Source organism: Myotis lucifugus, unplaced genomic scaffold (assembly GCF_000147115.1).
Source record: "Myotis lucifugus unplaced genomic scaffold, Myoluc2.0 scaffold_162, whole genome shotgun sequence".
Classification (NCBI taxonomy): Eukaryota; Metazoa; Chordata; class Mammalia; order Chiroptera; family Vespertilionidae; genus Myotis; species Myotis lucifugus.
In genome coordinates this window covers 1,154,625-1,177,290 of record NW_005871210.1, presented here as the reverse complement: position 1 = coordinate 1,177,290, position 22,666 = coordinate 1,154,625, and the positions used below count along the sequence as shown (strand labels likewise).

Sequence of the window (22,666 nt, the reverse complement as noted above, 5' to 3'; positions counted from 1 at the left end):
CTACCACTGTGGAAAGGCCTGAATTTGGGAAATGACTTCAGAGGACTGGCAATTTATCTCAAAGACCGGACAAGTTTCCTATAAGCATGACTGCAAATAGAAAAGAAAAGAGGCAGACAACCTGGGTACAAATCCCAGCTCACAAAACCATTTCCTAGCTTTGTGACTGATCATTTTTTTACTTCCCTCATCTGTAAAATGGGGAGATTGATGCTCTCTACCTACTTGGTCACTGTGAGGAAAATTAGCTAATATATGTAAAATACTCAGAACCATGCCTGGTATATAGTAAGTTCCCCAGCTTATTATTACTACTGTTGTTGTTACAGGCATGGCTACAGGTAGGAAGGGTTTTTAAATTTCCCTTTTAATCCATAAAAAAGCAAGAGTGAGGAACAAGTCCAAAGTCTGCTTCTAGGTTCTATTCTTGTCTAAATTCATTGGAAAACCAACCCATCTACACTGATCAACCTGCCTTTGTTCTGAAGCCTGGAGAGCTAGGGAACTGGGGTCTAGTCAGGGCTTAGAAGAAGGCCCCAACTCCCCACTCTCCACTCTGCTCAGCATGGCAAGTGCCTTGGGCCTTCCTTAAGAGCAGCTCAACAATGGGTATCCTAAGACAAACTAAAAATTAAGAAAAAGGTTAATATGTGAAAAGATGGGGAGCATTAACTGGATTTGCTAATAATCTGTTTCATGTCATCTCAGGGAAATTCCACTGTCTAGAAACACTCCCCTGTGCCTCATTAAAGCCCCAACCAGGGAAAATTGACGCCTGATTGAAGTTCCCCAAAATTATGTTAGGAGCAGAAATTCCTAACTCTGACCTCCCCCTAGAAAGTGGAGCTGGGTGAATGGAAAGAGCCCTGGGATGAGAACTGGGAGGTCCAGGTTCAGGCTCTTTGGCCTTGAGTATGTTCCTGGCCTCCCCAGGTCTCATTTTTTGTTGTTGTTGTTGGTTTGGTTTGGTTTTGCTTTCTCTGTTCCATGAAGGGCATCTTTGGTGGAAAGTAAATATGCACATTCGAGACCCTCCATGACCTGGGCCCATCACCCTCCAGCCTGGCACTTGGCTTTCTGGATGGCTTTGGAGTGAGGAGCACCGACCTTACTAATCAGCTGCGTACCCCTGGTCCAGAGACACAGGATGATACGTGTACCTCGCAGGGTGTTCTCACGGTGAAATGAGACGATGTGCGTGAAGAACCTGCTGAGTGCCTGGCACTAGGAGAGTTCTGTGCATATTAGCACCCATGTTATCGCCATTTCTTCCCAGTCAAGCCGCAGGGGAAAGATTAACAATGTGATCCATACTCTGTTCTTTCTCACTAGGCCTTGGCCTATGGTGTTCCTCTGCCTGGAAAATCATTCTACCCTTGTCCAGTTTAAATCCTATCTACCCTTTTAAGACCCACTTCAAATGCTACCTCCTCCACGCAGCCTGCCTGACTCCTATCCAGCCAAAGCAAACTCTCCTTTGGACATTGATAGCAGTTATGGCAAATACATTCCGCTCTCTACTTTGTGTTACTACAGGGGCACCTAGTCTTATCTCCTCTCTCTGCTAGGAGATGCCATTCTTGATGGCAAGGATTGTATCTGCCCACATTTTCCAACACAGAAGAGGCCAGAGCATTCAGCAGGAACTTGTTAGAATTGCAAATTCTCAGGTCCACCTCAGACCTATTGAATCAAAATATCTGGGAGTAGGGCCCAGAAAACTGTGCTTTAGTGAGTCCTCCAGGAAATTCAGATGCTTGCCAAAGTTCAAGAACCACTGGAATAAGGGTTTGCTGAACGAATACATGATTGAATGATGAGTTAAAGTGCAAGTGTGTGTGTGTGTGTGTGTGTGTGTGTGTGTGTGTACACGCGTGCACGTATGTGTGTGTGAATGACAGTCCTCAGCACACAGGAAAATTCAACTTAATAAAGATAAAAGCGTTGGTGCAAATGGCATTTTTTCCCCTTGAGGCCTTTTGCCAAGGATTTCCTGGCTGATATTTTCTTCCTTCCAAAGTAAAGAGACAAAAAGAATAACCCAAAGCCCATTGCTTTCATGGTTTAGGCAGAGTTTAGAGGCAATTAGAGGGAATAGGTTTCAAGGCCACGAAAAGTGCAGTTTTGATGAGACCTGAAACGGCACATTCTGACACTCAACCTCTCTTCTATACACATCAGGTGAAGGCCAAGACCCTAATAAGGAGGAAAACCAAAGAATTCTCAGGGGGGCGGGACACCCTCTGGGCATTTCTTGACCAAGAAGCCATTCTGAGCACAGGTGACAGGAAAGTTTTGCAGAACTTAGAAAGCATGAACCAACTGGTATAATGGGGAGTCTTTTCTCCTCGTCCGGATTCTGGTTTCTCTCTGGCCTCCCCTTTCCCAGCTGACCATAACTGGAGAGATAACTGGCCACTCATGCAGCTCTTCCTCTGGCTTTTTCAAGCCTCCCTGCCATCTGGGTCTCCCTGTCCCGCCACCCCACCACCCTGCCCTGGCTTCAGCGACCCGATTCTGGTGGCTACTGAGTCTGTTCTGCCAACAGCCCAGGAGGCTCTGTCAGTTTGAGATGGAGCCATCAACTCCATCCCTTTCCGCAACTGATGCGCCTGGGCCAGGCCCCAGAAAAACAAACTGTCAGCTTTGTGGCTTTTTGGCAGCCTGGCTTCGACTTTTGTTTTAACAAGGAGTGGGAGGGAGAATTTGAACCCTGTGGTTATCTGCATTTTAAAACATTTAAACAGAGTCTGTCCACCTGCTTGGCACTTTGTGTTCTCCAGTAAGTCCCTCAGCCCCACCCCTTCTAAAATAGCAACAATAATTCTGAGCCTCCTTGGTGGCTGCTTATATACATGGGAGGACTGGGGCGGGGGGTTGGGGGGGGGAGATATCCTGAGATCTATCTTCTCCCTTGGGAGAGGAGTCTGCACTTGACCCCCAACTGGGATTCCTCAGAAAGGCAGACATGTAGGTCCTCAGTCCTCAAAGGGGAAAGACCAGGGTGAAAAGAGGTCCTGTTTTGTAAAAACCACTCCCACTGGCTACAAGATCCTTTTGCATTTAGAGGGAGAGTCTTCCCGGCCAAGAGTCTAATTTCCTCTCCATCCCAGATAATAGCCCTTCTAGCTGCCTTCTACCATATCACTGATGTGGGGGGGAATAAGGACCTCAGAAAGGAGAGAGGGAAAAGGGGGCAGGGGTGATGGTGGCAATAAGGGAATGGTTTGACAAACAAGTCCAAAGTTCATTCCTGAATGGAGGGAGTGAGGGGTGCTTAGAATTATCTGGAGAAACAGTCTATCATTTCCTCTCTCAACAGACAGTTATGAGAACCACTGCAGTGATGGTCACCTGCCCTAAGGACTCTCCCACCCTCCCATTCTTCCTCGAGCATCCCATAGTGTCTTGTTTGAGTACCACAAAGATCAGAGTACAAAGTGTGTCAGTGAACAATATCACCACCCTTGGGCAACTCTGGAAGGTACAAGTGGTCCTGGCCTCAACCAAACCAGTGGCAGGACAAGGATTGTCTCCACAGGGCATTGAGCTGACAGTAACAGGTTGGGTGCACTGGAAAAGCCTCCAGACACTTCAGCTTGAGAGCACGGGGGCTCCCTCTCTCCAGCAGGGCTCTGTAGGCAGGAGCTACAGAAAGATTATCCCTTTGAGAGGGACTCTCAGAAACAGAAGTAGCACCTTGATGCTCCATGGGGAGTTCCAGAATCTTGTAGTTCTTTTTTTTTTTTTAATTGATTTCAGAGAGAGGAAGGGAGAGGGAGATAGAAACATCAATGATGAGAGAGAATCCTCCTGCATGCCCCCTACTGGGGATCAAACCCGTAAACAGGCATGTACCCTAACGGGGAATCAAACCGTGACCTCCTGGTTCATAGGTCGACACTCAACCAGTGAGCCACACTGACCAGAAACCTTGTGGTTCTTATTTAAAAAATGAATTTACAGGCATTCACAGAGCCCAGCTTGGCATTCACAGCAGCTTAGCTGCTGAAACCTCTCTTCACAAAGACGGCAAGCCTGGGAGTCTGGGATGTCCATGGAAAGATCTAAGGTTATCCCTGCTCGGCACACCCCGAAATGAGCATCAAAGAGAACCCAGGCAGGAGTTTCTGCAGCGACCTGGTAACCACAGCCTCTGAAGAAGGCCCAGACCATATTCCTCAGTCTCTAGCCCACAATGTCCAAAGGGCATCAGAGCGCTCCTCCTCTACAGAGGAATCACTTCTGGAACCAGGAAATGGATTCTACTTGCCAACACTGCCGCCGAGAGAATGCGAAAAAGGCTGACCAGGCCACAGTTTTCCAATGACAATGAGCAGAGGCAGTAACCAGCACCCGGGACTCCAAGAAACCTCCAGGCAAGAACTTACACCAGAGTTCATAGTAGTAGTTGCAGCACTGAGACTGTCCACAGCAGTGTCCTGTGTCACAGATGTAGCTCTGATTGTTGGTACCCACACAGGTTTCCTTATCCTAAAAAATAAATAAATAAATAAAATTTAGCATATTAAATTACTTCTCATCCCCCTCTTTCTGGTCATCTGCTCACGCTCCACCAAAAAGGTTTGTATCAATATTTATTCCATTAAGAAAAAAATATTAGACAGGACAGCAAATGTAAGCAGGGAGGGAGAATAGTTTATTAAAGGGAGAAGAGACCCTGGGCCAGGAAGCTCAGTTGGCTGGAGCATCGTCTCAACATGCTAAGGTTGTGGGTTCGATCCCCGGTCAGGGGACATACAAGGGTCAACCAATGAATGCATAAAGAAGTGGAATGGCAAATCAATGTTTCTCTCCTCTCTCTCTCTCTCTCAATCAATCAATCAAAAATTTTTAAGGGTCCACATTAAAAAAAAAAAAGGAAGAAGAGGATTCAGCACACACAGCTGACTGGTAAAGAGCAGAGTTCTTCTCAGACAGGAAAGGGTTATGTCACTTTCTTTATATCCAAGCAGAAACACTGGATATTCCAGTGCTATTTAAACTCAGCTGGTAACAAGGTGATGATTCTCCTGTAATTAGCAGTGGTTTTAAATAAATCCAGCTTTTCTGTGAAAGTTCCTGGAATAATTAATGCAGTATGGATTCTAAGATTAGGATTAGCATCTAGTTAGGCATTCCATCCTCCCTTCAAAACACAAGATCTCCAAGGTTAATTACACTGTGATTCAAAAAGGGCTAAAACACCAGCTACTAAATTCTTCACTTTTAAGAGGTGACCTGCTCAAGTGACCTAGTCCAAATTCAATTTGCTAGATCATGTTTAGCATACTGAATGATCTCTTAATCATCTGGACTGGATATAGGATTCATACTGTCCCTTCCCAGGGACAGCTACAGAAAAGGTACTGCTGGGTAACCATCTAGCAGTTTTTTGCCAAATTCTATTCGCAGCACTGGGGAATGGAAATGGAGGTGAAAAAGATTTTTTACTTATATAATCAATAAAGAAAAAAATTAAAATAAAATAAAAAAAGATTTTTTACACTTCATACTTTAAATATGAAATATCCCACCAGCCAACCTGAACTTCAGCCCAAAATGTTCTCTGGACCCCAATGTATATGATGAGACCTATAAATCACCTGCTCTATCTGGCTTTCAACATTTCTTTATTCTAAAGAAGTAACACATGGATTTACTGAACACTTGTGTGCTAAGCACTGAGCTGGGTAAGAGGACTATGCAAAGATAAATAAGACATTGTTCCTATCCTCAAGAAGCTCAGAGTTAAGAAGGGAAAAAACCCTGCTCAGCAAAGAAACTCAAACCACAGTATTGTATTTGCTGCTACTCAGGCTGACCCTGCCCACAGCACACATCCGGGCAGATGCCTGCCAGTGGAAACCTAAGTCACATGGCCAGTTCATGCTCTCTGGACCTGGCTTTCCTAGTCTGTCTACTTGGCCAAGGGTATAAACAAGCATGCCAGTGACTGTCTACAGGGATAGGGGCCGGAGAGCAACAATACAGGTACCTGAAGCCATAAGGACTAAAAACCAGATCCCTGGCTCAGTGCAGGTTTCCACCACACATCCTCAGGTGTTTCCTGGTCTTTAAAGAATCTTACACCCCCCCCCCCCCACCACCATGTGTAAAGGGGTTTAGGAAGAAGAAACATGGGAAAGGCATTTGTAAACTCTGACAATGAGGGTTTCACAATATTGCAAACAATTCTTCCTATCTTTGCCTTCCTGTGTATACCATATACAGAATACAATCACCTGTGAGGCCTGGCGCACATAGAGAAAGCAGATCTGTGCTCACTTTTGCTAGAACACACACTCTCTGACTTCAGAGTAAAACACTGCTTTCATAAGGATATCAAAAAGTTTCTCCCAGCCGGCCGGCATGGCTCAGTGTTTGAGCATCGACCTATGAACCAGGAGGTTACAGTTTGATTCCCAGTCAGGGCACATGCCTGGGTTGCAGGCTCGATCCCCAGTGGGGACGGTGCAGGAGGCAGCCAATTAATGATTCTCTCTCATCATTGATGTTTCTAGCTCTCTTTCCCTCTCCCTTCCTCTTACTCTAAAAAAAAAAAAAATCTTTTAAAAAAAAGTTTCTCCCAAGTCTAACAAGCCTGGAAATACCATTGTTCTGACACTGGCTCACAAGAGCACAGTTCAAAATGTCCACCTAGTTTCTAAAAGAGGCTGTGCTGTCTATACCCTGACACATTAAAGAATCCAGTGATACTTCTGCCTCGGGAAAATTTACCAGATGAGGTCCATGCTCCGAACACACAGTAGCCAACTGGTCCTAAGTGAGGCGTGGAATGGAACGTGTTTGAAATCTAAACAAGTGGCATCCTCATGACCTACTGGTGTCAGTTTTTCTCTTGGCTCTTCCATCCCCTGAGGCAGGAAGCCTGATATAAACAGGACCCCGCTCTTTTCTCCAGGGAGAGCAGAACTGTAGTAGCATCCTTTAATCCAGAGTCCTCCAAACACTAACCAATATATCTCGCCCCCTGTCCTCCCTCTGCCCCCAGACAGAGTCCCCAAGCTGCCAGGGATGGTTTTGATTATGGAATTATCATTTTCTGCTGCTGGAGAAAAGAAAGATGGTGGGCAGTTAAGGAATGTGAGTATATAAGTGGGCTCATGGACCTTTAGCAAAGAAAAAAATGAAGATTGGGGTGGTGAGATGTGTCAAGGTGAACTCCTCCAGAGACAGAGAGACTTGCTGGCGTGAGAAAAAAATCCAGGTGCCTTGTGTTTGGTCCCAGCTCTGCCACAATAGAGGAACAGAACTTTGGTTAAGCTCCTCAGTGGTCCTAAGACTTATTAAGATGCCCTCTAGCCCTAGCCGGTTTGGCTCACTGGATAGAGCGTCGGCCTGGAGACTGAAGGGTCCCAGGTTCAATTCTGGTCAAGGGCATGTACCTTGGTTGTGGGCACATCCCCAGTGGGGGGTGTGCAGGAGGCAGCTGATCAATGTTTCTCTCTCATCGATGTTTCTAACTCTCTATCCCTCTCCCTTCCTCTCTGTAAAAAAGCAATAAAATATATTTAAAAAAAAAAAAAGATGCTCTCTAATGTCCCCTTCAACCCTAAGTAAGGCTTTATTATCCTACCCACCACCCACCCCCTCTGTCCTAACAGCCTTGAGTCAACTCAAGAGCTCCTATAACCTCTGTCTCCTCTCATTCAAAGTGACAGCAAAGAACGGTGCTGTGCAAATGCTGCTTGGTGCTTTCCACCCTCTCCTGCAAAGAGGAGCTCCACAGTGGGCTACCCAGTGGGCTCTCACAGACCACTCATGGCTCAAGATCTACTGTCAGGCAGAAGTGACTAAGAGTTAGTCAGACCTGGGTTCAAAACCCAGTTTATTAACTTATTAAGCCCATTATGCTTATTAACTGTGTGAGCATGGGTAAGTTACTTAACTTCTCTGAGCTTTTAATATCAATGTTATTTTGTGAGCCATTATTGCCAGCATGAAAGATCATCCAAACAGCACTTTGCATTCACTTAGAACTCTTGCAGAATAGTAAAGTTCACTGGCTGTTCCAGAGACACAAAGAATAGACAAAGGAACTCGAGAGCATGCAATGGAAAGTTCAAATATGAAAAATTCTCAGCACCCTTTATGACCATCCTTTGCTTTTCTCCCAAGCATCTTTAAGCACTTTACACACATACATTGTTCAGGCGAACCCTTGAGGAGTGACCAGTAAATATCCCTCCCACCCCTCTCTTTAGAGGGGAACCAGAGAATGAACTGCACTCTCCCTGCGGGCAGGAGCTCTGTCTCCTTATCCTCCTCCCCCATCCCCAGTACAAGCACAGTGCTTGGCACACAAAGGTTTGCTTAATGAAACAATGGCAACGCAACCTTCATGAAGACAGAGCAACTTGGGGTGAATAATATAGCTAATGTATACTGAACACTTGTTACGTGCCAGGCACTGTTTTTTAAATGCTTTACAGGTACTCCTTTATCTGAACTTGAAAGCAACACTATGCAATGGGTAGTATCAGGGAATTGAGGCCAAGAGAGGCTAAGTAATTTGCCTCTAGGAAGTAGAGCAATCTAGTTTGTCAGACTTTAGAGCCTGAGTTTTTACCTATTATGAAGCTATAGCCTCCTTGGTTGAAGTTATACTTCCTCCGTTGCTTTTACCACTTCAGTTGCTTAAATAAACCCAATAAAAGCCCCAAATCAAATAAAATCAACATTTTGTCTTTGGTGGAAAAGATAAGGATCCTGTTCTGTGCAGCTCTTTGGCTTTGAGAACAGGATCTTTCCTTTTCTACTTGGCAGGGAGGAGAGGCAACACGGGACTCCTCCCTTCTTTGCTCAAAAGGTCATGCTTTCACATACTGATTTTCTGAAGAGCAGAATGGTGTTTCATCCCAGTGTGGAACACAGGGTCCACATTCCTTCCTTCATACTGAGTACCCTGCATCAGTACTGAGCTGGAGGTGGGGAACACAATAGAAAAATGGCTAAAAATAGTCATGATTCCTGTCCTTAAGGAGCTTCCAGTCTCATGAAAATAATAATAGCAATAATAATAATAATAATAATAATAATAATGTAATCACGTGATAGGAAGGGAAAATACATGATTCAGTGAGAGTTATAAGACCTAAGAGCTAGTCATAAAAAGGTCCAGAACAGCTTCTGGGAGGAAGGTAAGTTGGAACTGAGATCGTCAGGATGGTTGGAAAGTTAGTAACCAGGGAAGAGGGACGGGGAGAACTTTACAGGCTGAGGAAAAGAAACAAGCAAAGCACTTTAGCTAGGAATGGCTGAGGTAAGCGGGAACCAGGCTGTGCAGGGAGGTGACAAGATCAGATTGCATTTTATTAATTTTTTTTTCAGATTTGCATTTTAAAGATACCTTCTTCCTGGCAGTTTTCATCTGCATAAAACACCAAAGCCAAAAAAAAAAATGCTAGAAAGGTTCAAACTTCACATAAATGAACTTTGTGCAAATAACTTGTGCTTCTAGGCTGAGGTCTTTTACCTCAAGGAGGACTGTGGCAATGACCATCGGGATCCTCGTGTTTACAGGTATGTGCCTTCAAGCCCTGGTACCACAGTGACCGACTCCCAAGATATGGGGCACATATGGTCACTAAACAAAAAGCACAGGCACAAAGAAACAGCAAGAATGACCAACACCGAACTGGAAAGAACATTTTTTACAATGGAAAAGGATGAACAGTATGCCTTTTGCACATATGCAAAAAATTATCTCATCTCTTTGGTGGCAGCATAAACTGTGGGACTAACAACATTTTCCTTAAGAGTTTCCAGGTCTTATAGTTGCTATTCTTAGCTGAGCCACTGTAAAGGTCAATTTAATCAACACAAGAACTTTCAAAGTGCCAGCATAAAAAGAGACACTGGGCAGTAATAGTTGCCCAGGGATGTTTTCAATTTGCCAATTTATGGGGCTGGAAAAATCTGCTAGCAACTGGCAACAGCATCTTCATGTTCTTAGGAAAGCACTGAAGTTTTAAAGTTTAAAAGTAAAAAAATAGGAAAACTAATACTTCACGGGATGTTCAGGCACAGGACACTAACTATTTTGGCTGCTAGATATGAATGAATTTGGAGCACAACTTCTGGCTTTCCTTACGGGGAAAAGAAATGGTTTCTTATGGAAACGTCCAATTCCACAAATCAATTATGTATTGAAACTCCTTTCCCAGGTGCCAGGCAACTGTGCTGGATGCTACAACTACAGCAATGAGCTAGCGATTCTCAGGGAAGAGATCCTGCTTCTGGCAATACTGCTGGGTAGGTAACTTAAAAATTCTCCTGTCAGAACCCCTAGAAATACTGGCTACATAACAATATACACAGCTGAGCTTGCAAGAAAGCAAGGAGGATCCCCAGCCTAGGGCCAAAAATGTGGAAAACTACACTGGTAAGTGAGGTCAAGCCTTTCCAGTTGCCCTGGAAAGTGGCTGTTTATTGTTCTTGGGCCTACCTGAAACAGGAACTTGGAACAAAGCACCAATATAAAGTGAGAATCCTCAAAGAGAGAGAAAGCAGACTAGAAAAACAACTAGCCCGTTGGGCTCTGGCTGGTGTGGCTCAGTTGGCTAGGCGTCGCCCTGTGCAATGAAAGGTTACTGACTCAATTCCAGATCAGGGCACATGCCCAGGTTGGTAAGGGGTGTGCAGGAGGAAGCCAATCAATTGATGTTTCCTCTCACATCAATGTTTCTTTCTCTCTCCACCCCTCTCCTCTCTTTCTAAAAAGCAATAAAAATCTTAAATTAAAAAAAAAACAATAGCAACTAGCTCATTGGCACACAATGACAAAAAAATATCTCTGAATTGAGAGCAAAAAGTATCTCCTCTTATAATCTGTAACCATAGGCCTTTCCACAAGTCAATTTCAGACTTGAATTGTACTACTATATGGTCTGAGAATCCCCAACCCCAAAATTTAACACAGAAAGTGGCCCTAGGCTGGCAATAACTCTATGACATCTGGCAGAAGAAATGTAAAACTCTGATAAGACCTACCCTCAACCAGGGCATGAAGGATTCCCATAAATAAAGTTCTGTTGAAGATAAACTCACAATACAAAATACAAAAATTTATGCAGAAATAATCTACACTAATAAAAGAGAAACATGCAAATTGGTGTCACTCCACTACACCCACCAGCCAATCAGGATGGCTATGCAAATTAACCCAACAAAGATGGCGGGTTAATTTGCATATGCAGGTGCAGAGCAAATACTGAAGGCTCCGGCCCCAGCGAAGACTGAAGAAGACTGAAGACTGAAGACTGAAGAGGCTGGGCTTCTCCGCTGTGGACGGAGCGGAGAAGTCAAGCCTCACTGCGGCCGGAGCGGAGAAGCCAAGCCTCGCTGCGGCTGGAGCAGAGAAGCCTAGTCTCAAGGCTTGGTTTCTCTGCTGCGGCTGGACCAAAGGCCTGGGTCCAGGGTGCCGGAGGAAAACCGGTGCCAGCAGCCAGAGGAAGGAAGGCCTATAGCGCGAATCTTCATGCAACAGGCCTCTAGTACATTATAAAAAGACTTGGGAAATTCAACAAATAGCAGAATAAGACTCCCAGGGGGGTTGGGGGGGCGGGGGGCGGGGGGAGGCAACTTGTTTGAAACTGGAGAACAACCCAAAGACAAAAAAATCTTAAATATATTCTAGTGGAGAAGACTGAAAATTAACAAGTGAAATTATAATGTAAAATAGTAATAAGCTTCATAAGGCTAATAAAACAGACAAAGGGCTTTAGATGACATAGTCAGGAAAGTTTTCCCTGAGAAAGTGACATCTGAGTAGAGCCCTGAATCATGAGAAAAGACAGCTTAAGCCCTGGCCAGTTTGGCTCAGTGGATACAGTGTTGGCCCGCAGACTGAAGAGTCCTGATTCCAGTCAAGGGCACGTACCTCGGTTGCAAGTTTGGTCCCCGGTCCTCACTGCCCCCTCTTTCCCTCCCTCGCCCCCTCCATCAGGTCACATGTGAGAGACAACCAATCGATGTCTCTCACATCAATGTTTCTTTCTCTCTCTCTCTCTCTCTCTCTCTCTCTCTCTCTCTCTCCCCACCTTCCTTCCACTTTCTCTAAAAATCAATGAAAAAATATCCTCAGGTGAGGATTAAAAAAAAAGAAAAGCCAGTTTAAGTCAACCTACAGGACCAGTGTTTCAGGTAGAGGGAAAGCCAAGTGCATGCACAGACACCAATGCAGGGACGAGCTTGGTGTGTTCAAGGAAAAGAAAGAAGATTAGTGTGGCTAAGTACAATGAATCTCAGGGAGAGTAATGTGAAAGGAAGAGCTGAAAATTCAGCAGAAGCCAGACCTCAAATGCTTTGTACAACAGTTAAAATAATATCCAAAATACCACAGTTTGTAAATTCATTATTGGCTAATACAGCTAGTTTCTCCCTAGCTGATGGAGATTTATAAATATTTTTGCAGCTCGGCCAGTGTGGTTGAGCATTGACCTATGAACCAAGAAGTCACAGTTCAACTCCTAGTCAGGGCACATGCTCGGGATACAGGCTCAATCCCCAGTAGAGGGTGTGCAGGAGGCAGCTAATTGATATTCTCATCATTGATGTTTCTATCTCTTTCTCCCTCTCCCTTCTTCTCTAAACTTAATAAAAATATTTTTAAACAATTATTTTGTAAAAAATTTGCAACTCTCATCTTTAATTTTCAACTTGGGCCCCCTCTTTTTTTTTCACCCCCGCTACCCAAGTTGTGGCTGCTACTGCAGAGTAAGCAACAAAATCAACTTTTCTTCCATTTTTGAATCAGGAATGGCTTTCCAGAAAGTAGACCAAATTCTAGCACTGCACATCTATTAAAGTGGATTTTAGTAATGCTCTGTAACCAAAGGATAACAGACTCTTCATACACAGACAGATTTGAAATGGCTAAATGAGAAAAGATAGCAGTCAACTTTAACTAAGAATCAACTATTTTCATTCTATCCTAGATAGAATCTCTAATTTCTGAAAATACAGCACTTCTAGATCTTTAGAAAAAGGCTTGCAGATAGTCATAAAAAATATTCTTTAAAGTTGTGTGGATTTACCTATACAGGGTATCCAAAAAAAAGTGTATACATACTTTAACAACTGATTTCTATTACATTCTGAAAATGAAATGTATTTTAATACACTGCCTTCATAATTATTCAAAGTGTGTATACATTTTGGGGGACCCACTGTATTTTACAATAAGAAAGTGAAGCTCACTTTTTCCCTAATACTTTTGAAGAGTTGAGGAAAATAAGTAGGGCACATATTTTGAAGTTACGGTAGAATTGGGGGTAAAGGAAAGTAAGCTCTGACAGAGGAATGATTCAGCAAGGAGTCCTGGCCTATCCGTTAGTCTAACCCCCATCTATTTGATGGTAGGGGTTGTTATATACTTTTGTCTCAGTCACAATATGCACTATACATGACAACTACACCTTTAAGCTTTATTAGCTAAAGGAGCTCTGATAAAGGAAGGGTAGGCCATTGCTAAGAAGTTAGCCAAGACTCTGGTTTGTATGGACTGGGATATTAGGAAAAAGCTTTTATGCTGTTTGATTGAGTTCAGTAATTTTCCAAAAAAGACAAAAAGCGTGGGGCAGGTTTCCCTAACCAAGCCAGTAAATCTTATCTCATAAGATCCAGCCTCATCCCTCAAATTGGATTTTGTGCCCTTAAGACCTCTAGACTCCAGCTTGCTGGGCTCAGGAACACCCAGTCTCCCACCCTCTAGTTGTAAAGTGCCTTTAAGGGTAAAGCCAAAGACTGGAGCTACTGACAGACTTGAGAAAAGCCTAGAACCAATGGGAGCAACTGCTGCTTCAAATTTGGCTAAAGTGTGTGCTGCTGAAAGGTAGTCCCAAAAGCCCCTGATGTAGCAGGGACAGGGGTGCAATTACTTCAACCTGTGAGGGCCTCCTGGAATAAATATATCAGTCTTCTCTTAAAGAATGACACTCGAAGAATCTGAGGAAGGGCAATACAGTGAATCCTGGGTTGGGGGGCATGCAGGAGGCAGCAGATCAATGATTCTCTCTCATCATTGATGTTTCTATCCCTCTCTCTTAAAATCAATAAAAACATTTTTTTTTAAATAAAACACACTTCCCTGATTATGCTCATATATATTCAAGTGGTTTTAGTAATAAACATAAATATACACAGTTCTTGCCCCCTAAAAGTGGAATAGTCTAATATTTCTTTCTAGAATCCCAAACACATCCCAACATAGTTTCCCCCAAGAATAGCCATTTTGAATCAAGACATTAAATTATTTATAACCTCTCTACCTCAATCCATAAAAATATACAAACAGCCCTAACCGGTTTGGCCCAGTGGATAGAGCGTTGGCCTGCGGACTGAAAGGTCCCAGGTTTGATTCTGGTCAAGGGCATGTATCTTGGTTGCGGGCACATCCCCAATAGGAGGTGTGCAGGAGGCAGCTGATCGATGTTTCTCTCTCATCGATGTTTCTAACTCTCTATTCCTCTCCCTTCCTCTCTGTAAAATTCAATAAAATATATTTATATATACATATACAGTATACCACAAGCAAAACTTTTTAAAGTAATATATCAGTTAGGTACATTCCTACCAACTCAGGCACTGTTGCTGCCAAAGCTGCATTGCAACTGGATCCTCATTAAATAGCCCCCAAACAGAGCAGCCAGCAAAGAAATTAAAATCCATTTCCTGTGTTGCTATTAGGAACCTGAATAACAAACTCAGATAAAGCCACTTGACCCTGGTAGGAAAATCTCAGAGCAAAGACTGGAAGTTGCAACATATCCCATGGTTTTATTAAAGGCTACTTGCCACTGCAAGCAGGCCTGCAGGGTCTGGCTGGCTGCAGCAGTACTGGACATTGGATTAATGTGTCACTCTTTCCCCCTGGACATTTAGAAGGAAAAGCAGTCCTACCTCATGGTTCCCCCTGACAATCCCTCATTGGTCTCTCTTTTTTTTAAGAGATACACCTCTTTTCTTTTTTAAAAATTTTTTAAAAATTGATTTTAGAGAGAGAAAGGGAGAGGGGGAGAGAGAGAGGGAGAAACATCGATATGAGAGAGAAACATTGATCGGTTGCCTCCCCGACCTGGGTATGTGCCCTGATCAGAAATCAAACCAGTGAGTGACCTTTTGGTGCATGGGATAAGCTCAACCAACACAGCCACACCAGCTAGGGCTCATCATTGATTTCTTCTGTCACAGATAAATACAACGAGAAATGTGGCATTTCAGCAAGAGCTGGTGCAGAGAGCAGAGAAACAAAATAGCAGGTAGCATGTGACAGAGCAGGTGGGCAATTCAGCAGACTGCCATGTGTCCACAGTTGGTCCTATGAGGGTAGTCCTTTCTTCGCATGTTGTATCACTGCCTCTCCTGTTAAAAGCAGGGACTGCAAACTGGTGGACCTCAGGACACAATGGGCCTATTACTAATCAATTCTATGTCCACATGGTACCTTTTTCCCAATGTTTTAAAAAATTGAATTATCTGTATAACATTTTAAAATGAGAACAATTCATACAGAAATTCAGATTTCCAGATGCTCTTGAAAATTCAGGACCCATATATTAGGGCCTTAAGCCAGATTAGGCTGAGTCATAGATGTTCATGAGTTCTGGCTCCATCACAATCCCTACTGTCTAAATACCTCATCTACTTGATTCAAGCATGACACTGCCTGGCCCCTGTAGGCATCTGATTAGCTTCTCTTGCTCTCATGTTCAGTAAGAGATTGTTCATCCCCTCACCTTGAGATTAAGACATGCTGTAGAGGCCCAAATATAAACAGCAGACATCTGAATTCTCTACACTGAAGCTCAAGAAACACCTTACACACGACATGTAAAACAGGTACCTGGACAAAGAGAGGGCCCCCCTTGCTTGCATGCGGGAAATACCTCTGCAGAATCAGGAAAACCTCCTGCCTTAACATTCAAGAGATGCAACAGAGAACCAAGTTCTACTCAGTGTCTGTGTTAATTAAGCATTTGGCTGGGCATTTTTATATATGTTATATATTCCCTTTATAGGAAATGAGGGAATTAGTTTAGAGTGGTCACACAACTAGAACAACTTTTCTGAGCCTAAAGCCCAAATTTTAGTGGAAAGAATTTCATGCTTAGGGCCTAACCTAAACTTTCCTACTACATGCTGACAGGTACAAAAACAACAGATAAGATGTGAACTTGGCCTTTAAGGAACTTCGTACTAACTAAACTGTTACATTAAAGAAAAAAAGCAAAACCCATGGACAGACGATAGTGCTGGGAAGGCCTGGAGAGAAGGGATCAATGGGGGTGGGGGGGACATCTGTAATATTTTCAACAATAAAGATAAATAAAAATTTTTTTAAAAGTTTATCTCTGGCCAGGCAGCTTAGCCGGTTACAGTGTCGTCCCAATATGCCAAGGTTGTGAGTTCGATCACCAGTCAGGGCACACACAAGAAGCAACCAATGAATGCATAAATAAATTGAACAATAAATCAATGTTTCTCTTTTTCTCTCTCAAATCAATAAAAAAAAGTTATTTGTTTACCCATATTTTATGGATAAGGAACTAACATTAAGCATAAGACTGCAGATGAGAGAACTGGTATCCTCAAAACCCTGGTCTTATGGCTTTTGGTTCAATACTATTTTTATAACTGGTTTCTAGCTCATCAAAGTGTTTGTTATATCTTGAACATGGCTCTTGATCAAATAAATTACTTCTCTGAAAGGGATCTGAAATATGAAGGTACAAGTTAATTTGTTGCTGATGTGCTTTAAAAGAGATTCACCAGTTTCATTTGACAGTGAAGAGCACACACGGGCACAGTCCTCATTTTAAGCAAAATTCTGAATTTAACCCCATTTTTCCTCCAGCAGTTCCATCCTACCATGCAGGCTTTTGTTGGGAGCTAAAGAAAAAATAATGGGACTTGTCTTGTGTGCCTGCTGATCTTGAGACAAGTACCAGAGATCTAGTGCCAATAAAAAGTTCAACACTGTTCAAGGAAATGGTTTACTTCTGCCTCAGACAAAGGGTCACATTAAAAATGGTCTCCTTGCCCTAACCAGTTTGGCTCAATGGATAGAGCGTCAGCTTGAGGACTGAAGGGTCCCAGGTTCGATTCCAGTCAAGGGCATGTACCTTGGTTGCAGGCACATCCCCAGTAGGGGGTGTGCAGGAGGCAACTGATGGATGTTTCTCTCTCATCGATGTTTCTAACTCTCTATTCCTCTCCCTTCCTCTCTGCAAAAAATCAATAAAATATATTTTAAAATAAAAATAAATAAATAAATAAATAAAAATGGTCTCCCTGCAAACAGATACATTTTTTTTTAATCTTCAGAATCCAGAGGTTTCATCTCCAAAATATGTTGAATAACTCTAAAGAACTTTCTGAACTCTCAGACCTTATACTTAAAGATTAAAAGATGATTTAGAAAAGGGATGTCAATCTCTCACGTGCACCTACCCAAGCCACAGCAATAGGCACCTGGCTTGAAATATGGCTGCCATTAAAATAACCATAGCCTAATTGGTCTTTAAGCTGTATGACGTTATTTGGGCGCTACTAGGATCCTACCCTTCAGGGGGTTGCTTATCCAGATTATTCAGATTAAGTGATGAAATGTCAGTTCCAGAGGGCTGGATCTTATTTTTATTTTTTAATCCTCACTGGAGGATATTTTTTCCTTTGATTTTTTTTTAAGAGAGAATGGAAGGGAGAGGGAGAGACAGAAACATCGATGTGAGAGAGACACATCAATTGATTGCCTTCCACACACACCCCGACCAGAGCCAGGAAGCCTGCAACTGAGGTACGTGCCCTTGACCAGAAATGAACCCAGGACCCTTCAGTCCACAGGCAGATGCTCTAACCACTGAGCAAACGGGATAGGGCTGGATCTTAGTTTCCTGCCCAGAGTTTCTGGCATGATTGACATTTGGACCCTGGACCCAGATCATTCTTTGCTGTGAGGATTGTCCTGTGCTTTGCAGGATGTTTATTAGCAGTGTCCCTGGCTTTCACTTGATGGAAGCAGGTAGCAACACCCCACCCTCCTGTTGTAACAACAAACAATGTCCAAACATTGCCAGATGTCCCCTGGAGAGGGGGGCAAAACTTCCCCTAGTTTAGAACCACTGTTCCAGACAAATTTTACCCCCCAATTTAGTGCAGATCGTGTTCCATCCAGTCTTGTTGTCTGATGGCCTCAGGGGCTCCCCAACCACTCTATAAATTCCCGGAGAGCAGGGCTAATGTCAATCTCTCAAGTGCACCTACCCTAGCAAAGGATGCAAAACCTTCAGAAAGTACTGATCCTGGTGACTGACAGTCAAGTAACTACTGGGGCTGATTCTGCCCCGCACTCTCTGTGCCTCTTAGCTATGAGGTACGAGAAGGGATCCTCCAACTGTTACGCTGTGGTGATGTGATTTCACATTACCACGGAGGGACCTACCCAGGGTTTTCTGGTCATGACAGGTTTATAGTAACCCAGCAAAATCTAAGCCTGGTCCAGATTTATTCTGGAACTTCACCCAGAGACAGGGGAGTGATTGCACATCCTATTTTTGCTGGCAGCCTGCCCCAGCCTATCCCGGGCCTCCTCACCACACTCCAGAGCCACACCCAGAGGAGTGGGAGGTCACAGGCATTCACACCACTGCCTGGTGGGGAACCAGGGATTTCCAAACCTTGATGAAACCACACCACACAATAATTTGGGCAGTATATAAAACCATGAATGAGACCGTGTGTCACAGTTTAGTGGAAGCTCCTGAGAGGAGTGTGTTAAACAAGAGAACCAAACAATAATAATACTCTGGCCTCCTTGATGCAGTGCCCAAGGGAACCAATGTCTTATATGCAACACAGTCCCAGCAAACCCTCAGCCACTTTCAGGAAAGAAGGCACTGTGTCATATTCCAGCCATTCTCAAAGCATGTCTCCCACTCCCCTAAAACGCATACAGCTTCCCACCACTGCCCCTTCTCTCCCCTTCAGTTAAAAGAACAAGATGATTCAAGCCAGTCACCTCAGATTGAATCTCCATTTCCAACAACTGGCAACAGAGGCCTCTTGTGAGGTCCAGGGTTCGAGCCCAGTTGAGCCCTGCCCAAGGAAGCAATGGCTACAGAGGGGCACAGAAATGGCAAAAACAGGTCAACCTGCCAGGCTATTTCAACTACAGATTAGCACAAACAGTCAAGAAGTGCTGGGGGGCCGGGGGGAGGCAGAGTTAGGAAACTAGTATTTGGTTGGTAGGGAATCAAGCAGGAGAAGATATTTTATAGCCCAGCTTTTTAAGTAGCCTAAAATTATTGTTTTTCTGGACTAAAATTTACCTCTTCAAGGGAAAGGGGTGGGAGGGAGTGGATCAAACTCATGGGATGTCACTGGAGAAAGTAAATGTTTTCTTTGGCTCCATCCTAGGTAAAAGTTTCAAAATCAGCAGACAGTCTTCTTTTCCACTAACTTATTGTCCAGTCCACTAGTTTGAATTTGCTTTGATAACATGGAATGTGATGGAAAAACAAGCCACATTCCTCTTTAAAAGTACCTCTTGTAATAGAGAAGATTTGGGTTCAAAAATCTACCTGAAGCCCTGGCCAGTTTGTCCAGTGATTAGTGTCAACCGTGGCTCGATTCCCAGTCAAGGGTATATACCTCAGTTGCAGGCTCGATCTGCAGCCCTGGTTAGGGTTTGTGTGGCAATCAATGTCTCTCACATTGGTTTCTCTCTCTCTCTCTCTCTCTCTCTCTCTCTCTCTCTCTCTCTCTCTCAAAATCAGTGGGAAAATATCCTCGGGTGAGGATTTAAAAAAAAAAAATTCACTTGAAAAGGCTTAGATGACAGCCACCCTTTCTCACCTTTAGGGGACAATAGTGAACTAAAGTGTTCTGTGATGCCGTCACAAGATTTTTACAAATCAGTTCCGATAAGGATTTTGGCTCCAACCTCAGGTAGTACAAACAAGTGTCACCTGGCATGTGCTGCACCATATACAGCCAGTTACCTTCCGAGCAGGATCTTGCTCAATTTGTCCTGAACCTGGTAAAGAGAGGCTAAGCACACAAAGAGGGTAGTGGTGACTGGAAGTGAACACTTAGTCCTCTGCTGAGCCCAGGGCACGCAGAGAGAAGGTCTTGGTGCTAGTACCACACCAGGAAAATATGAAAGAATAGGACAACACTGAGAGGACCTGGCCCAGAGACACCATTAGCTGTGTCATCCTGAAGAGAGAACTGCTTGAGTTTCAGTTTCCTCACAGTAGAAAGGAGATAAGACTGCCTACCTCATGGGTGGCTGTCTTGATGAAATAATAAAAGTATCATGTAAGCCCGGCTGGTGTGGCTCAGTGGTTGTGCATCAACCTATGAAGTAGGAGGTCATGTTTCGATTTCTGTCCAGGGCACATGCCTGGGTTGTGGGCTTGATCCCCAGTGGGGGGCATGCAAGGGGCAGCCAATCAATGATTCTCTCTCCTCAGTGATGTTTCTGTCTCTCTCTCCTTCTCCCTTCCTCTCTGAAATCAATAAAAAAATACATTTTTTAAAGTATCATGTAAATGTTGGATAATAATCAGTAGTTTATGGGTAAATTAGACATTGGCAAATTCCCTCTTCCTAGTCATGGCTCCCACCTTGCAGCTTTAGGCTGGCTATCACCACAGCGTTTTCAGTGCTGTCCTTGTAAGACCCTAAGATCTCTTACCATGCAAGGGAGCAAGTGGGGTTCAACATTCTGGATGACCTGACAATCAGCAAGCATCAGGCCAAACAAGTGCCTATAAGTACCAGCTCCCCCTTTCCTTTCAAGAATGCAAAGAGCCCCTTGGGCCAGGAGTTGGTTCCTCTTAGATGTCCCTATCCGTGACAAATTCTAATAAGGAAAGAGCACACCGCCTGAGAGAGTCCCAGACCTACCCCAGCTTTGTTGGAGACTACTCATTTCTAGTATCAGAGATCATCTTACTTTATCGGTGAGGACAAGCTGGGGTGCAGTGAGCCCCTCCCACAACATTCCGAGGTGCAAGATATAAATTATTGTCTTGATGGATCTAGCCTGCATTCCATCGACTAGAACTTATCTTCAACTGGCCCTACAAGTGAGTGCAACAACTGAGACTACTGGACTGCGGAAAGGGCCACCGGTAGAAAGCTATCTCTTCACTCCTCTTCACTCATCGAGCACTCTTTTCCTCTCTAATGCTACTCAGCATCACCTGCCTAATGTTCCAGTTACCTGCACACTTGTTCTAGGTCCCCTACTTGACTGTAAACCCTGAGGGTAGGGACAGAGTTTATACCTATTTGTATGTACAATATGTTTTGAATAAAATAGGTGCACAACACTTTCCAGATACAGAATATTGGTCATAAGAATCGTTCAGCATTATAAAATCAATGCCTTCTGAGTCAAACAGGAAATAAAATTCATGTAAATCAGCAGACTAAGAACATTCCATTGAAATCTTGTTCTCTGAAAATCAGTAATCCATCTGTTAGGTATACATGATAGATTTTCCCTTAACCAGAAAACTCTGATCTTGCCAGATAATACAAAAATAAACTAAAATAGCATGCTTAAATGTGTATTTTATCTAAAATTTGGTACATTGTGCTATTCCAAAAAAAAGGTCAGCAGGTGACTCTCTTCTGAACTTTAGCCCTCTAAGTACAAAAACTATTCTTTAGAACACTGTATTAGTTCTTCCACACAAAGAACAGTTAAGACAGCTCACTGGAAGGTACAGGCCTATCTGCCCTTTATAGACACTGAATTCATGCCACACTCATTTTGACTGAAGTACCCTAATGCTTTCCTCCTTCTCTGTGACATATAGGACACCAATACTGGTGAGCCAAGTTCTTTAACAAAGACCCACAGATGACGGTTTCCCTTCTCATCCACAGGAGAAAACAACAACAACAGTCCCAACCTGATCTGTCTAGAATGCTCTTTCCCCAGCTCATATGTCTGGTAAACTCCTACTCATCCTTCAAGATTCAGGTCAGATATCAACTTCCCAGGAGAGCCTTCCAAGCCACTTCCCCTCCCCCAACCAGATTTAGATGCTTTCCCACCCTCTGCTATCACAGTCCCTGGGGATTCCTCAGTTGTAGTCTCAGCATACTGTAATGTAACTATTTCCAGGCGACTACAGGTCGGGTGGAATGGGGAGGGTCTCTCAAAGTGTGACCAGAAACTTCCAGGATCAGAACCACCCGAGGAAATTCATAGAAATGCATATCCCCACACCCCACACCTACTGAATCTGAATTTTAATAAGCCTGATTCACAGGTGATTTTTATGCATTTTAAGAATTGCATTAGAGTGTGAGCTTCCAGGAAGTAAGGACTATGCTTATTTTGTCTTAGCATCCTTTGTTCCTTGACCCCATTCATTAAGTGTTCAAAATCTCCGTGCAGTGGCATTATTCAGTAGATGATGCATGCCTGAGAGTCTTCAGAGTAAAATGCAAATGTTCACACAGAGAAGAGCAATGTCTTTCCTAGCTGGTCCCTGGGCCACCTAGAAACAACCTTCAGAAAATATGCCCCAACTGGAACAATGCATTAATCCTACTCTACTCTCTGCCCTTTATAGACGTTAGGAAAGCAGTCTAGGTGAGAAAATCTTCAGGCTTTTAAAAA

General features: G+C 43.6%; 1 protein-coding gene across 4 annotated transcripts in view; it reads right to left on the bottom strand.

Moving 5' to 3' along the window:
* The window catches only part of WBP1L (WW domain binding protein 1 like), a 59,173-nt gene that overhangs the window by 10,500 nt on the left and 26,007 nt on the right, over positions 1 to 22,666 (bottom strand). For all 4 annotated transcript variants that reach the window (XR_002830979.1, XR_002830980.1, XM_006095908.3 and 1 more), the window contains exon 2: positions 4,392 to 4,494. Coding sequence is in view for 2 of the 4 variants with exons in the window: in XM_006095908.3 (XP_006095970.2) it covers positions 4,392 to 4,494 (103 nt within the window). In the remaining 2 variants the exon portion in view is untranslated. The remainder of the gene's footprint in view (positions 1 to 4,391; positions 4,495 to 22,666) is intronic.